This window comes from Chamaea fasciata, unplaced genomic scaffold, assembly GCF_029207755.1.
Source record: "Chamaea fasciata isolate MVZ Bird 193981 ecotype frontalis unplaced genomic scaffold, bChaFas1.0.hap1 SCAF_3, whole genome shotgun sequence".
Classification (NCBI taxonomy): Eukaryota; Metazoa; Chordata; class Aves; order Passeriformes; family Sylviidae; genus Chamaea; species Chamaea fasciata.
The window spans coordinates 56,533,674-56,552,258 of NW_027094088.1; the positions used below are offsets into that span (position 1 = coordinate 56,533,674).

General features: G+C 38.9%; 1 protein-coding gene across 3 annotated transcripts in view; it reads right to left on the reverse strand.

The window, feature by feature from the left end:
* Window positions 1–18,585, reverse strand: part of PLEKHG1 (pleckstrin homology and RhoGEF domain containing G1) — a 126,994-nt gene that overhangs the window by 83,861 nt on the left and 24,548 nt on the right. For 2 of the 3 annotated variants that reach the window (XM_066179092.1, XM_066179091.1), the window contains exon 3: window positions 5,844–5,918. In XM_066179092.1, the coding sequence (XP_066035189.1) occupies window positions 5,844–5,892 (49 nt within the window). In that variant the 5' untranslated portion in view covers window positions 5,893–5,918. Of the gene's footprint in view, window positions 1–5,843; window positions 6,761–18,585 lie in introns of those variants that run through there. The other variant, XM_066179090.1, reaches the window with a different exon arrangement.

Below are 18,585 nucleotides of genomic sequence, written 5' to 3' on the forward strand. Positions count from 1 at the left end.
GATAGGAAAAGGAATTTTTACACTTCAATACACAGAAAATTAGTATGCCACTTCTTTCTTTTCTCTAGAAAGGAACCTTTGCTCCTCCAGAAATGTTTGAATTGTTTTAGATTTCCCTCGATTTGAAAGATCTATTTACAAATAAATTAATAACATTAGGATTCAGAAGGGCTTTAAAGAAACTTGCTTTTCTTCATCAAGATTGCATCACATTTGACTGCTTCATGCAAGCCACATTTAGCCTCCCGATTTCGAACTACCCCAAATTGGTTATTTAATATGTGCACATTATGTGTGAAGCATTATACATATAATTTTACATTGTGTGCAATTTATTGATACAAAAGCAAAAAACGCATCAAACTCAAGTACTACACTTCTTAATTGCTTGAGAACTAAGAACTAGTTAAACCATTGAAACAGAAAAACAAAGGTAATTCTTTGAAAATGGGATCATTGATATTAAAAAACCCTCCATAGTTTTCCAAACCCCAAGTTTAAGCAGTTCAGGCCACATAAATTTTTCATAATTCGTGGATGACACGAACACTGCTCTTTGGCAGGATACCAGCCAGGCAGGACACCAGGGAAAGTGCTTGGCATTTGAAGAACAAGTTATTCTACTGTGAATGGCCCAACCTTTGTAATCAGTGGCTTAATCACCATTACATTGCAGCAACTGCATCTTCACTTCTGATGAGGAGCAGACTTTACCGTACTCAAACATTTCACAGCAACCAGAACAGCCTACCTCTCACTGCCCTTCACTGCCCTACATCAAGACAGCCACCTCCTCCTCCTCCTCTTCACTGAGCTGAGGAGGTTTGGAAGCCTGTCCAGTTTCAGCCTGTTGGTGACCGGGAAAGAAAGTGGGACTCAGCCAGAGTGGCTCAGTGACTAAGACAGTTCATCAAAGTGCTTTCAGGAAAACAGCCGGTTGCTTCCAGGCTGTGGTTTAATGTCCCATGCACTAGCAGAGAACATGAGCTGTGCTGCACACCACAGGGGCTGCACACAGATTGCCTGCAGCACAGCAGCTTGCTTTGGCTGCTGAGTGCTCAACTTCTGCGGACTGCAGGCTCACCCAGATGTCAAAAGTTATGACAAGAGTCGTTATGCCTTATGACAACAGCCTACAACCCCTTTTTCAAAGGAAGATGTGCCACCCCTCTTGCAGTGTGCATAGGGAAGCCAACAATTTAGTGAGGAGTCAGAAACAAAATACCCAATTTCGTCACCCTTTCACTCTGCATTTCTCCTATTTTCAATCAGATTTCAAATCTACTTAGGCTTCATCACCTCCTTTTATAAACACTAGGGTTAAGAATTTCAGATACTGTCTTTATCCAGAGACTTCCTCTGCCATCAAGATATGACATTGGAGGCATTAAAAGCTGCTGCAAAATGAGGCAATGAATAGTAACTAAGGAATAATAATCAGGCACAGGAAGATTAAATTACTGGGGATAGTGAGAATATAAAAAGCATGTACTAAGTTTTCCCCATCATTTTTCTAGCTTCCAACCATTTTCAGCTAAAGGCCTTTCCTTAGTTTACAGTGGCTCATTTATTTGGATCTGTCTTCTCTGGTCTCCCCTTCAACTCATGATTTTTTAAAATTCACAATATCCTTTTGCAGGGGAGTCCACAACATCCACCACCTCCAGCATACATTGCCAAGGCCTTTTATGTTCCATGTCACCCACTCAGTGTCAGCACACAGATTATTTTTGTGCCCATTTCAGCAACACAGTGATGTTACATTAAGCCTACAAGTGCACTATCACCAAAGTTGCCTCTAACTTCACATGCATATAAGATCTGAAAAAGCTTTAGATAAGATGCTTGATTTTCCCACCTACTTCTGTGTTTCTTTAAAAGGGGTGTAGTAATAATAAAAGTGTAACAACAACTTTCTCCATGAACATGATGCACTGAAAGCCCACATAGCACTGGGACAAAAGGCAGCACACAGCACCTACTAACCCATATGACCATATCCTGGCATTCCTGCCATGAAAGAATTAGCCTTAGCAAAATTTGGAGGTAGGAATACTCATGCTATCTTCTTCACTGCATTTGAAGTGTATGATCCATTGGGCTGTGCTTGCATGTTTTTCCTGCGCAGTGTTGCACATTACAGCAGAAATAGCACAGAAACCTATGTCAGAGGAGTTACAAAACACAACGAGACTTTTCACAGGCAGCAACAGAAACAGCTGGCAGGCTCCCACTAGTGCCATCAGGTACACAATGCAAGGAAAACCACTGCTTGTTGCTGTAGGATATTTTACAATGACATAAGCTTGCTGTCCACAGGGATTTGTCAGTGGCTATTTATAAAGTCCAGGTGTAACATTCGTTTCCTCCAGGATGCAAGTGTGAACCATGAAGTCAGTAAGAGAGGATCCAGCTGTGGGAAGTCATGTCTCTTACTTAATGATAAAGTTGGTGTGGGAAGAGAGAAAGGAAGAAGACTTTGTGGGAGTTTAACTTCCTCATGTCTTCTTCAAATATGCCTACTTTTAAGGCACAGAAAAACAACCAGCCAAGCTGACTGAAGAAACTGAATAAAGGTTCCCACATCAATATACATTTTCTAAGTGTTTTGCATAAAGCAATGGCTAAGGTAACACTTGACTGATATCCCAAAAACTTTGAGTTTCGGAATCTTCCAAATAGATACTAAGGCAAACATCATCTGGTTTCTTTGAAGCAAGCCTATCTATGTTACGAACAGCTATTCACAGGTATCATGACAAAAAATTAATCCACTATCCACAGGATGAAACACTTGTATTTTATGACAAAATATTCAGTATCATCAAAATTTTGTTAAGCTACAAGAAGTTTTAATCCTACAAAACAGATAATTTGTAATGGAAGAATTTGACAAACATTCCCCTAAATTTTTGCAAATAAGTAACTCCTTAGCTCCAGATACAATCATGAGCAGCCACTGTGAAACACAGCCGCCTCTCTAAAGGAGAGAGGAGGAATTCGTGCAGTGGGTGGGGTACTCCTTTCACAACCTTATTTCCAGTGGTTAACTATACTAGAAGTTTAAAAGTGACTTTTCAGCAAACACAAGCAGAACAAATGCTAATTCCTTTGCAAGCTAAAACAGAAATACACTCAATCCACTTCCTGGTATTGACACAGTACATTGTTCTAAATGCATCCATTGTAAATAGAATATAATAGCTTCGCCAAAGGAAAACAGTTAAGAAATAGTTATACGTGGATCATGGTAGGAGTTTTTTGTTTTAATTTGTTTGTCTACCACTCCTTGATAGCTAGACAAGCTTCTTGAAAAATATTTTTCCCTGTGTGATATGCACACGCTTCCATCTTTGCAACAACCGAATCTCCAGGTCCTGGGTTTTTTCTCTTGATAGCACAAAGCAAGCATTGACATTTATAAATACAACTGTTGACTCTAAAAGGTTTGACAGAAGAGGTGGTAGAAAAGCAAACAGTCTGCCCACCCACTGGGGACCCTCCAGTCAAGGACTAAGTTACAGTAACTTAATTACAGGAAGCTCTTTTCTCAATGGTCTGCTCCTGTGTGCTGCATGGCTTAACTGGAATATATGGAGCAGAGGGTCAGGGGCAGGGAGGGGCACTGCTAGGTTAAAGCAACATTGGCTTTTTCAAAGTTTCCAGATAATCAGTTACTTGCCAACACTTTGCTCAACCCAACTTGACCCTGATGAACATAAGAGGTTAATTGTTAGAAATCTGTAACAACAAATACACCTTTTTCTTTTCTTTTAACCAATGACCGAAAGAATATTTCTTTGGAAGGAAAAAAAAAAAAACCACAGACAAAAAAACACCCAAGCAGTAATAAGATGATACGATTTCTGGAAATAATTGCAAAAGTTCACATAAATGTTTATGCCCATAAGGAGCACTGGTATTTAAATCACAAGAAATGAAACACCCACTTCTCAATCCTGACTCAGTTGCACCAGAGAAACATTTCTACATACCAGTTAGCTGTATAAATGCTAAGTAAAGAGAGATGTATGTGATCAAAGATTTACTATGGAAGTTTACCTTGCAAATCCACGCTGCAGCAGCCACTGGCATATATGTCTGACCATTTTTTTCAGTAAACATTACCATAACATCTTTGAATGTATTTATTACAATAAACTAACACAGACTCTCACTAACTTCCAGCACTCGTGATTTTGTATCATTAGAATATTTTATCTATAATAGAGCATTTTCATCAAGACATAAAAACAGGTCTCTTAAGTTCAGATTCATTGTTATCCATTACCTCACCTTTTTTTTAACATCTAAAAATTAGTTCTTAAAGAGCAATTAAAAACAAACCACCCAGATTAAACCAAGTTTTGTTTTAGTAAACATTGCATTTCTTAAAGCACACGCACAGAATCCCAGAGAATATTCTGAGTTGGAAGGGACCCACAAGTATCACCAAGTCCAACTCTCATGTGAATGGCCCACACAGGGATCAAAGCTGACCTTGGCATTATCAGCATCCTGCTCGAACCAACCGAGCAAGGATATTTTATACAGACTCTGGAATAACTTCATGAGCTCTTATCGCAACAAAATACAATGACAACTGCAATTTGAAAACGAAGATTCAGAATAACCTCATCGTTTTAGTTAGCTATTAGTAATTTAGTTAGTTATATTTTTTTGTAGATTTTTGCTTCAAGTGGACTCAGGCCAATGCTTTTAGCCTATGTATTTATTAATAAGGAGGACACACAACATGTGAATCAGAGAGAGCTCAGTCTTTAAAAGACTAGCTGTAATTGCTTCTCCTCTTGTGTTGAGACTTCTCCCAGTAACATGTTAAGCTTTACAGTAAATTTTAAAAAGGCCTTCTGCAATCAAGCATAATTTAATACCCTTTACATGAAGAGAAATGCCTTTCTCTACTATTATTGATGCACTTCTTGAAATTATTATTGCAGCACATTCCTCCATGCCTTTCAAATGCCAAAACTGAGGTTCAAAATCCATGAAAATATTTAAAACTAAATTTTGAGATGATTGTCTTGAGGCACAGAATAAACAAGACTGAGCTGCAAGCCTTAGTCAAACGAAACCACACATTTTAATTAATGTAGCACTTGTGTGAGGACAGTAATGATCTAGAAAGCAAGGATGTACAAGAGCTACTATAGTTTTGACACAATAATGTCACAAATACCTCACAATCTTCACATGAAATATCAAATTTTTATAAAATATTTTAATGACACAATTAGCAGGGTTACAATTGTTTACAAAGAATGAATTTTCCCTGAAACCAAGTTCCAAACCTTCAGATCTGGGAATTTTAAATTAACAGACCTTGAGAGGAAACAAAATGGTCTGACTGAGCATTTCAAGATTCCACTGATTTAGTGAAAATCACACAGACAATTGCTCCTTGTATCAATCAACCCACATCTTAAATGTCAGCTTTGGTTCTGTGAGACTCAAGTATGCCATACAAAAAAGCTGGCTTCAGTTAACAAGATCTTTAGCAAATGGGACAAAACATCTTCTCCAATGCTGAAATTCTAGCAATGCACTGGTCCTTCCCTACTATTATATATTTTAGTACTATCATGGATGATGGGCGAGGGAGGGATGGAGAGGTTATTCAAAGACAAACATGCATTTATAATACTAATTTAGCTCTCCCTTAAATTTAAGGCCAGTAAGAGAAACTCAGCTTTTAACTTGAAAAAATTCTCCACAGAATCCCAATGCTGCTGCTTTTTTTTTTCCTTTTTCTTTTCTTTTTTTTTTTTTTTTTTTTTTTTTCCCTCCCCCAATAGTAAAAAAAATGGAAGAAAACTACTAACCTTCACTTCTGGGCAGGGGCTCTGTAGCACCTGGTGTTTTATCTGGCATCTCCGCAGATACAGACTTAGTAAAACCTAATGGACAAAAAGCAGAGAAAGAGTTCTCCATCAAAACCAGCATGTTTCAGTAAGGCACTCTCCTGCTCCATGGCCCCTGTGGAGGATGGGTTTTCAGCTTTCATCACTTCTGCGTTTGTATGTAGGAAGTGCAAACAGAAAAAACTCTCTTAGGACTAAGTGCAATACCATTCAGTTGGTGGTACTACCAGGCAGGCACAGAAGGACCCCTTCCTACCTGAAAGTACTAATTACATCTGGTGAACTTCTGTCTTTGATTTCATACATTTTTCCGCCTCAGTTAATTTCCAGTGAGAGGTCTATGAACTGGGATGGAAGAGCTGCTTATACTCAGGTGCTGCTGCAGTTAACCATGGAGTGACCATCCGGAGGGTCACATCAGCCTGCATCAAACAGAAAATCCCACAAACTTTAAGCTTTACTACACTGCAGAGCACCAATATTTCTTCCAGCACAGCAGTGGGCAGAGAAGAAAAGGCTTCTCAGGAAGGCAGTGAACACATCCCCTCTTACAGCAACCTTATGTACCCTCTGTGGTACTGGCCAATGGTCAACATGTGGCCATCACACACTGGCTTTTGTATCCTCCTTTCTAGCACCTTTGGATATTTTCCCATCACCAGCAATGCTGACATTTCATTTTACACAGTGAAAGCCTCAAGATCAGACAGGATGCACCAAGACAAGACAAATCAGAACAAGGATGATTCTCTGCCTGAAGGAGTTTGTGTGCCAAGAGGGACAGGGACTTCACTTCAGCTGACAATTCACACAGCTCTGTGCTGTTCAGAGTGCACAGCATTGGAAGTATTCACAGCAGAGCCTTAACTCCTAATGACGGAATCATCTACTTTCTAACAACACTGAGGCAAAGAGATGGTTTGGCATGCAGTTTCCAAGACAGTCATCAGATCCAGAGTTATGGGAGACTTTCCTGGATAACCCTGCACCAGAACTGAGACTGAACTCAAATAAATGGCCCTTTTTTCCTCCCTTCCTAAATTACTTTGCTTTCAAATTCATATAGCTTGTTTTGAATCCTATCCTCAGACATAAAATGAGAAGATTTCTGCCCTAGTGTCCAATAAAGAGCTTAGGTTTACATTACAACCAAACTACACAAAATTTGTAGGATTTCTTAAGCTGTTTAAGTCATAAAATAGTATTTCAGGTCTGTTATCCAGGGCAAGCATATTTGTCATATTTAATTCACAAATATGTAAAATACTAAGAAACATTAGACACAAGTGAGGCTGCAATTCACTAGCACATCATAGGGTAGAAATTCATTTCTATTTAGCTGATGGAAATTCTACTACCTATGATTTTTCTAGATCAGCCAATTCATCTCTATTCAAGATGAAATCCACCATGTCTTACTAAGCAATTAATTACTTTGTCCTTAACACAGATGTTTCATCCACACAACAGTACATATCCTGAAGACTATGAGCTAGCTAAAGATCTCTAACTCTCCCAAATTAATAACTGTAATGCTTATCCACCTAAAGGTCTGGGTTTATGAGTTCATAAACCACAGCTGGACAGTGCCACAAACTGAAGAAACAAGTGTGCCCACAACAGAGGTTTAAACAACTATAAACACCTAGAGGTCTCCAAACTCCTTTAAAAATCTTCTGTAAAACAGAACCCGCTCTCCAGAAGACAATCAAAAAATGAATTTGTTCTTCAAACAGATTACTCAAATTTAATTATCTAGGCTTATCATAACTAAGCAGCTGGCTAGAATAAATACACCAACTAATTCTAAAACTCGGCAAGCTCATGTCTAACCCTCTGCACTCAATGATGCACTACATATTCTCTGAACACTGCACCAGTTTATAAATCAAATTCCAGTTATCCAGTGATTTACTAGTAGATAGGAACCAGTTAATCACACAATGTATTTGAAACAAGAATCTTAATCAACAAATACTATATTTACTTTCTGTGACTAATTTTAAAATACAAAAAATGTTTTCTTTAAATTTTACATTTTAAGTAAATAATTTCGTATCACTTATTCAGGAAACAATATATTTAAAATGGAAATAAGATGGATATCCACATATTTGTTTTCTGTTCTTGGTTGATTGGAGTTGCACAGACTTCAAACAAATATGTTAAGTAAACTTCACCATGAAAATACTCACATAGTCACTCACTGACACATTAATGACCAAAAAAAAAAAAAAAATCAGTAGTCTCAGAAATAGTTTTGGACTTCTTTACCGGCATCTTGTAAAGGTGCTAAATACAAGCAAGAAAAAAAGTCTTTTTTTCTTGCCTCTTCTGCCCTGATTTTTATTTACATAAGTCAAATTTTTTGTTGTCTAAAGTAGGCCAGCCTTTTCTACTTGGCCTCCTCAGGAAGTGATGCCCTTGCTCTTCTGTTATCAAAACTCAAAAGCAATTTTACTGCAAGTAAGACACGCCCCAACAGTCATTTATCCAAATTTAATGGAGTTCCTGTGCTTATCCCTTGCTATGGAGCATGACCTATCATTCTCAGTACAAAACCAGGTGGGATTCAAATGGGCGTTGAATGACCGTGTCATTTTTAATAATGGAATAGTAACTTGAAAGCTGGATCATTCAATTACTGCACACAAACCAAGGTATTTGTTGAACAGGTTCAGACCTGCCACAGTTACAACAACTCTGTTTCAAGAGCTCACCTGGATAATCCATGGCAATTTTAAAAACTATGGTCCCACTAACGGTTTTCTACAGATTTACCAGTTTAGCAGCTCTGCATTACAAAACAGGATAGCAAGGGTGGCTTAACATTGTTACAACAGGTTAAAGAAAGACAGCCTCTGTGCCTAGAAAAGTGCACCTTCAGAACAATGTCTAGCAATTCTCAGACCTCCAAAATCCCTGAGTCCAGCTGTTAAAAGTGACACTGTCAACTCCTAAACCACGTCCCTAAGTGCTACATCTATGTGTCTTTTAAATATCTCCATGGATGGTGTTTCCACCTCTTCCCTGGCCAGCCTGATTCAATGCTTGAAAAACCCTTTGCATGAAGAGTTTTTCTCCCCAAATATTCTTGTCACTGTCTGTAATGGTTTTCAGTAATGAACCAGTCTGAAATTTGTTGCTGCTTTTTCTAAAGCTTACAGGAGATTAGTTGTAACACAATAGTACAACCAGGTGCGAACATGACACAGTCTTCAACACTTTTCCAATTCACTGTCAGTTGAAAACACTACATCTGAAAACTGAGGTCCAGTAATGTGGTACAGAACAGTATTTTATGACTTTTTAAACAACTACACAAATCTATATATTTTAAAATATACCTTTCCCCCTCTCTGTCTCATTAATGCAAACCAGTTCAATGCTATTGCTAGAAATTGCAGAATATACTAAAACCTTCTAAAAAAAAGAAATACAGAACTCTGCTATTGTTTTCTGCAACACAGCAAGCTTTGAATCATTCAAAAAACAGAAGTCAATGTTGAGCATTCCTTTATTGATAAATTTCCTCCTTTTAATCTAGGAAGAAAATCTCTGACAAGAACTATTCATCAGACAAGGAAATTAAATATCTCTCTCCCTCTCCCCAGTAAAGCCAAGCTGGACTCACGTAAAATCCAGTAGAAAAGCAGCATTTGGGGTACAAGCTTGCTAGTAAATGTAAAAGGAAATAATGCTTGCTCACTTTCTATACATATACATTCCACTTATCCAGACAATCTTATTAGTAGTAGTATCCCAAAGTTTTTAAGTACCTTATAAAAACATTCCAGGTAGACCCTTCCAAACACTCTTATGTAATTACTGAAATAATTTTAATTGGCTCTGATTATCAGGCTCAGCTATTCTAGTAGTCCATAAGGTACTTTGTATTTTTGAATTCATCAGTCAAAACTGCAACCTACTGCTTAGAGAATTTTTAACAGAAATCTTAGTTAGAGAACTTGAAATACATATGCATTGATAATTTATGAATAAACACATCTGTACTGTTTACATTTCTCAGTTAAGCAAAACTCTTTAACAGCAACCAAAACCAGTCAGATGTATGACCACGCATTTTCATGGGCAATAATCAGCTAGGGCCACCCAAACAGGCATACTGGGAGGTCCTAGTTCAAGAAATTTTTTGTTCCTTCCAGTAGATTGATTTGCCTTTAAAATCCTGAGCTGCTAAAAACTGCAAATCAGCTTTAGCATTATGAAAAACATAAGATCCTTTAAACACAGCATCTAAACCAATAGTATACTGTAGGTCAATTAGTAAAACATTCAAATTTATAGCACATGGGTGGCTAAAAATACTTTTTCAAAAGCATGCTCACACAAAATATGGATTGCCTGTGTTTCACAGACAAATATATTCCTTGTCTCTTTAATTAACGGTACTTTGCAATAAAACCCAAATAGAAGAAAACCATCAGTAAGGGTCTCCAACTATTCAAAACCACTGTTAATCGAAGTATCACAATTTTCCCTTTTAAAGTTTCATGGACAAATTTTCACTGGAGAGAAGACACTTTTGTTCTTTCAGCAATTTATTGCTATAGTCTCAACAAAGCATCAAGCATTTGAAAGAGACTATTGTTCGTCACAGGAGTGTTTGCAGATGTAACTATGGAGCCCAACTATGTATTTATGTTGAGCAACGATCATCGCTAACCAAAATCTAAACTGAACCTCCTCCTTTGTGTCAAACCCCTGGCCCCTAGTATACATCTGTTCCAAATAGATGAGAGTGATCATATTTGAGAAAGTTCATTGGATTTCCTCAAAAACTTGTCAAACACAGTCACACTTTTCAATGACAGACACTGCACTTCTCCCCCATCTTCCACAGGCACAATCAGCACTACTGTAAGAGTGTGCTGTGATCACTTTATTCACAATCAAAATACATGTTCTCTTACAATACTTTATAACAATTTTAAATGCAGTCTTTTACAGATTAAACAGTCAGTGCTTTATACACACATCAATACATGTAAAACAACGAAGTCCTGAAATTCTGCATTACATACTGTGCTGTCAACAGAAAAGCTATCTGGTTTATTTTTAAACAGCATCTAGATGAGTTCTTCCTGCTGCAATTAAAAAAAAAAAAAAGGTGCAAGAGGGATAGAAATAAAATAGATATTAGTAGGTTTTTTGACATTAAATGCTTTGTAAACAAATAAGGAAAATGGGATGCCCAAAGACAGCCCGCACAGACAGCCACCCTTCTTGGATGAATGGTATTGGATGCTGCACTTCTGAATGCAAGACAACTCACAGAACCCCAAAACCAGCATTCACATTCTCAGGTTCCAGGATGAACTCCAAACTCCAAGGATGGCTACAGTAAAATTCATACTCACATCAAAAATCACTCTCAGACTTCAACATTTGATTGTTAAACACTGCATATTATCTTCTTTAGAGAATAAGGACATCTGTCCCTGATCTAATTTTTGGCATTTGTTTGCCTACAAAATCCCCCCTGGAGCAGATGCATTGCTGTTCTGAACCCCACGAGAATAGCTTTGATCCCAGGTCACATAAACCATAAAAACAAGTTTATATGCTAGCACTAACACAGTTCTTTCACATGAACCAAGAAGTGACACTGAAGGAAACCCTAAAAAACACTGACCTAAGGGATAGCAGTTATGAGGACATAAACCAAGCCCTCATTTCTGCTCCTATTCACTGCCACCACATAGCCTTCTCTAAGTAATATGGCAGTACCTGTTTAAGATTCAAGTGTTATTTCAACTTCACAGTTATTCCTTTAAAATTGCACAGAATTCTAATGTTTCCTTTCATTCCCTTCCAGCAGCACTCTGGATGTGGGTGTGAGTTACAGCTTTCCTTCTACAATAATGTCCCACAAAAATCTTCCTGGTTTTTCCCCCCTGCACATCAACATACACCAAAATGTTCCAGCTTTGAGGGGTTTTGCTGGAGCTTGGGGTTTGGATTTTATGGGGTTTTTTCAGTAAGATGCTACGTTTTGCTGATATTCCCAAACCAGGACATCCTTTTACTTTCTTTTCCACAGAAAGGCAGCAACTGTTGACACTTAAGACAAATGCAGCAAGAGATGAGCTGATCCAAACAAGACCCTCTGATCACTATTGGCAAGGAGCAAAACCCCCTTTACACATTTGCCCACTGATGAAAGTAACATCACAGTAACATCACTCTCCCTCCTGCCCACTTCTTCAAAACTTATTTAATCTACAGCATCCTCTGCCTAGTTCCTGGAGCTAATCATCCATACTGCAGCTCCAATCCAAAATACTTAACTTTTTGCCAGCAGGCAAAGACTAAATCACAGAATCCCTTTGTCACTCTCATTCTGGTTCACTGCAATTCACCACGTTTGAATGTGAGAAACATCATTAATGTTCTAATGCCAGGAATGAGCAGTCTGGCTCCTCTGTGGTTTAACTGCTATGCATGTGTCTCCTCTCTCCTCCCATCTCTCCAGCAGTTCTGAATCCATTCCCAGCGCTATTCCAAGTTTTTGGGCATGGTTTTCCAAACCCACTAAAAGATCAAGTTCAGCAGCTAATGACCATGTTTCAGTCTCCAAGGCAAGACAGCATATTTTTTATAAAGTAACACCGGATGTGAGGTCTTAGAAGGGAATGTGACACAGTATTTTCGCCTTCAAACTTTGTCTAGAACTTCTTGAAAAGATGAGCCATACTCAAAGTTTGGTCTGTGTCCAACCACGTTGCAAGGCTCCTCGCTTAAAACAGCATATACTGCTTCTAAGGCCAAATGAAACAGAGGAAAACTCCCCACAGGGCCTTGTGGGAGTAGGAAGAGGGATCAAAACCTTGACTGACACTGCCCAAATATTCTTGTGAAGCATATGCTCAAAGCCTAAGCAGAAAGACATCCGCTTTAATTGGTGAAATGTATGTGTTTCCTGCATTAACTCTGGGCCGATCACAGTAGTTTCTCAGCTCAGCAGAAACGCTTTCAAACTCAAGTCACCTCAGTGCAGTTTGCAGGAAATTCCTTAGTATAATTAGCTATTTGCCGTTTCTCTTTCTGTAAAAATTAACCATTAACGAGTATTTTTGAAAATATCTTTTAGCATGTTCTCTTCTGTACACGCAACTTTGCTCAAGGCAAGCAGCCACGCTGCGCTACAGAAAGGCGACAGAAAAGAACGCCGTTCCTCCCTGTGTGGCGCTGGGAAGCCGCGACAGCGCTTTCTCGGGATGCTGCCCCTCGCAGCCGAGAGGCACCGCTTCTAGCAGAGCTCCCGCAGGTGGCACTCGCTGCTCCACGGGAAGACAAAACGGAGAGCTTGCAGCAGAGCCCGTCTCTCCCTCCCGGTCAGCGTGCCAGGCGAGGGCTAAAAATCCTTCTGAATTGTCGTGCTTATCACTCGAGTCTGAATTTGGGGTTGGGTCGCCTGACAGCTAAGCCACTATGCCACCTTTTGCTTATTTCAAAACTCCCCACAACCAGAATGAACAAAATTATTTTGTAAAGCATTGGGCGTTTTTCAACTGCTATACACAAATTGCTTCTCTCATGCCTTTGCACAGCGCAGTTAATCTCAGCAGCTCTTCCAGGTCTTCATTAAAGTTAAAAAACCCCACATGAACACAGGAAAAAAAAAATCCATCACAAGATTATGCTTCACTTACATACGGAAGGTCTGTCACTTCAGACACTTCCTTTTGAATCTAAGCTTGAGAAAACAGACAGACTTAGGTGAAGTGGCTCAGCATAGGACATGCCTGACAGACACTGATGAAAACCAAGGAAAAGCAGGATAAGCAGGTCAGTCCCAAGATATTTAGGGACCTAGAGGCAAGTTTCAGCACAGACCGTTGTGAGTACAGCAGTAGCAAGTCACAGCTGCCAAGAACAGCTATCGTTATCACAAAATACCGTTGTCATCTACTCAAAGAAATCTGCTACTCAACAAGCATACAGTGAAGCACACAATGTATTCTAAACAAATCATTTTCTGAGCAAATTAAGAGCCCCATGTAATGCATTACATGCAGTTACTCTGCAAAAAACAACCAACAGCATAGTTTTGACACTTAGAAAGATAAAAAATCTTTTAACTGAGCTTTCCTTACATTGTTTTCTGATTTCATTTCTTTGATAATACTACTTCTACTGTTAAGCGCTAATTAGGGCCACACAAAGAAAACTGAATTTGAAACAAACCTATTTAAAAATAAACCAAATGCCTCAACATAGACAGGAACGTACAGTTCAACATTTTCTTTATTACAAGAGCTAATTTCCAGCACCAGTAATTTGCGACTCTTCAGTAATGCACATACCAAGTGCAGAAATAGCACAAAAAGCACTATGCACATATACCAGCTACACCACTAAAGAGACTACAGGATTTTAGGGTCCAAGTCCTCACACTGTGATAACAGTCGAACCCACGGCCAGAACCCTGACAGTTGACAGAAAAGAATACCTGACTTTCCCCTCAACAAATTCTCTGACACTGAATTTACAGTGTCATTTTATCATGCCACCCTAAATACAGTCTCTGAATGCTGGGTTTACAGCTGCATTCCTGCCTTGTTCACCATTCACCCTTCCAGCTGCACACTCCAGGTAACTGTTCAGGCATTGTGGGAAAAATAAGTTTGAAGTTTTTTTTTTAAATCTACGTTAGGTATTTTGACTGGTCACTAGCATCCCCTCTTCTAGCATCTTTCTCAAGAAAATAAAACTACAAATGCATTAGGCCTTGTAGGTGGTTGAAGAAAGTCCAGATGAGGGCCATCAAGTTGATTAGAGGGATGGAGCACCTCCCCTAGGAGGAAACGCTGAGACAACTGGGGTTGTTCAGCCCGGAGAAGGCTTCAGGGCGACCTGACTGTGGCCTTCCAGTATGTGAAGGGAACCTATTTCCTTCAGAGAAAGCTGGAGAAAGCTGGAGAGGGATGGTTTTACAAGACCACGTAGTGACAGGACAAGAGAGAACGACTTCAAGCTGAAAGGGAAGAGGTTTAGATGAATACATTACTATGGGTGGTGAGGCACTGGAAGGAGTTGCCCTGAAAAGCAGCAAACGCCCCACCCCTGGAAGTGTTTAAGCCAGGTTAGATGGAGCTCTGAGCAACCTGGTCTTGTGGAATGGTCTCTTCCCATGGCAGGGAGGTTGGAACTAGATGATCTTTAAGATCTCTTCCAACCAAAGACATTCTATCATTTCTTTCTAGTGAGCTGCAGAGCTTAAACCTTACTACTGGGATAAAAGTTCTGGCTTAATAAACAAAGAAAAAAAAATTCCAAAACATTCCAGAGCTGGATGTGAACCTGTCAAACTTCTTCAATAGCAGAGATTGCTTTAGAGTGCACATGGTTAAGAAAAGGAAACTGAAGAGGAAAGAATTTCAGCATTGTTTATCACAGAATTACTCAAATTCCTTTCAAAGCTCTGAACTTTGCTACAATTAGGAGAGATGCTGATTTGGCTATTAAACAATCAGAGGGATGCACACATGCAAAGAGTCCCTCTTTAGTCCTTTTAAAATTCTGTCCCTCTTTAGTCTTTTTCATATTCAAGCCTCTGGTGCTCAGCAACTACAGTTTTAAGATTTCTGGTTAAAGACAAGGACTGCTGCTGCTGTTCCACTCTGCTCACAGATACTTAAAAAAACAAACAAGCAAACGAGCAATAACCCAGCTAGCATCCTAACAGTCAACTTCTATTCCCATTTCTCTTTTATACAAGAAAAAACAAGCAAAACAAACAAAAAACCCTTCAGACTTGCATCTGGCATATATAGTAAGTTTTTTTATTAGCAAGATTGTGTAGCACTTAAAAAGATGCTTCTCTTTATACTTGAAGCCTGTGCTTGGGGTATCACTAAACATCATCTTGGAAAAGACCACTGATGGGCAAACGCATCATTTCACCATAGGCTCAAGTAGTGGAAGAAATAAAATCAAAACATTGACTGCAAGGAAGCAAAGCTGTTGTTGGAGCCCAAGAAATCAAACTACAGCAAACAAGTCAAATAACAGTGAAAATAAACGATAAAATGGAAAGCCTTAAATTAATTTGAATCCAGTCCTATGTGCTGAATAAATATTACATTGATGAATAACATACCAATGAATTCCAATACGTTGAAAGAATTGGATCTAGCAATGGTAGAAACAATCTTACCATGTCTGCAGGCATTTCACCCTCTGACACTTCCTTTTTGTATTTTTCATTTCTGTTTCAGGAAATTTCTTGACACCTAACTGAAGTTCACTAACTTTGTCACACTTACTGGTCAGAAGAAAGGAAACAACCTTGCCATCCACTTAGTAAGGACATAAGGCTGTGTCTATTATGCAGAGCAGTTTCTCTTGAAATCACAGGACCGTGATAATAGTGAAGGTTTTCCTGGGGCTTGTTTCATTTTAAGCTAAAACTTTACAGTCCTCTTACAGAGAAATTCTCTATGTTTAAGGTCAGTAAAAAGCTATTATCTATTGGAAGAACGAAATTTTCATGTACTTTAACTCTGTCTAGGGCCAAAGTCAAGGCACTGAGATAGGGAATAACATCTTCCTCAAGTCACGTAACCAGTATGCAATGTAAACCCTGACAACTCGACAGAGATAAGGTGCATCCAAAAGCAAACACTCCAAGAGTACAGAACAGCCCAATGCTTTTCAAGAGTATAAATACAAAAAAAATGCTATTCAAAGTCAGTTGTCTCAGGGGTATTTCTTCTCTGCACTTAAACATGTTTCTGAAAGCTCCCCCCCCCAAAAAAAAAAAAAAAAAAAAACCCACACCAAAAAACAGCAAACCACAAAATGCTGCTCTGCAGCAAATTAAAATCACAAATTTATTCTCTCATGTGCATATATTTTTAAAGCAGTGCTGTTTTTCTTCCAATTTGGCTAACAGCTGAGAAATTAGTATGCATCAACTCCCATTAGGCTGCTACACCTCTTCTGTAAAGTACTTGTAATATGTTTGGATTCACTGCATATTTTCAAAGAAATAACTTCAGACCTCACTGTAGAACAAAACCACAGAACTTTCAGAATAAGGTCATACTGATGAAAGACAAAAATGTCAGCACTGTCCAGAAAGTCCACTTACTTTCTTAAGAATTTTCCTAAACAATGTTAATTCCAAGTAAAGAAGAGAGAATGATATTTTTCCCTTCGACTGTAAACTCTTTTGGAGAGTTAAAGCAGGGGGGATGGGGGAAGATACAAAGGAATGTTTGGTTTGGCATTGCTGACAAGGGTAATGTTCATGAAGGGGAAGCCTACTTAAAACCAGAATAATGGATAATTATTGCTTTATATGTGGATCTTTCATTAGTTTTGCCTCCATGACACACAGTGACACCGTTACATTTATAAGGAAAGATTCAGACACAGATTCACCATGAGGAGAACGGGCTCCTAAAAAGCCCATTTGTGTGTTTCCTTCAACTGCAATTGCCTGAGCACAGCATTACTGCTGAAATGAGAGGTTTAGATGTGGACTTTATAATTATTAGGCAAGTAATGCTCAGTTGGCTTTTCCAGAAATTGCCATTTGAGTGGCTAGCCAAAATACAGCCCATGCATAACAAAGCTACTTACGCATGTCCTCTGAAACACGTTTGTTGCAGTTTTTTTACCCACAGCCATGAGAAAAAGTCCATCTAACTTTCTGACTGCAGTGAAATATCATTAGAGAAAATTTTGGGGTTTTCTTTTCATCACAAAATATGCAGCATTAGGAAACAACACAGCAAATCACATAAAAGAGTCAACAGTTAAAGCTTTCTGAGCCCTGACATATTCCAGGATCTGAACACCGCCGAACCTGGCAGCCCCCCAACCCTGGCTCAGGCAGCTGACTGTAGGACCCCTTCACGTTCCTCCAGCTTTTCCTTCTCCCTACTTTGGGAATACATCCAGCTATGTGTATATATGTATATATATTTATATACACGCTGTGCCCACATGTTAAAAAAGAGGAAATTAATAACAGACAAGCTAACAGCATTGTGTACACTCCCTTGCAATTTATCCATATGAATGCCCTCATAACTCAGATTGGGACATTTCCTGTAAAAACACTCCACTATTTATCAAGCCACTCCAGTGTGCAACTGTTGAAGCGTGGCTTGCAAACAACATGCTTTCTAGAGCCAAAGTTTGCAGTTATCTACAGAACACTCTAACTAGTTGGGATGGAGAAGCCAGAGCCCTCTTGCTGTATATTAGCTTTGAAAACTGTGTCCCCAGTTCAGAGTTCTGTAACTGCAGGCATAGCCCAATTGGATTTTGCGGCACTGAACTGCATATGCAGAGCACAGAGAAAGTACAGTTTCAAATTAGATTTATGCTTAATCTCTGACAGAGCACATGTATATACACAGTCATTACACATATTCATTATAAAGGATAATAAATGAACATTAGATAAAATAGGACTAGAAATGGAAAGGAAATTATTTCGTTCACCCATGATCAGCACAAAGTATAGAGTCTAGGAGACTAAAATGGATAAAAGGGAAACCGCTCATGGTAACAACCTTTAACCTGCCCGAATTTCCAAAGGAATTTGAATGAGCATTTTGAGAGAAAGCAGGTGACAAGCTGCTGAATAAACAGCTCCTTTGGGCTAAACTGTTGTATTCTCTAGACATGGAAAGTCCTTCTATATAAATATATAAAGCTTCTT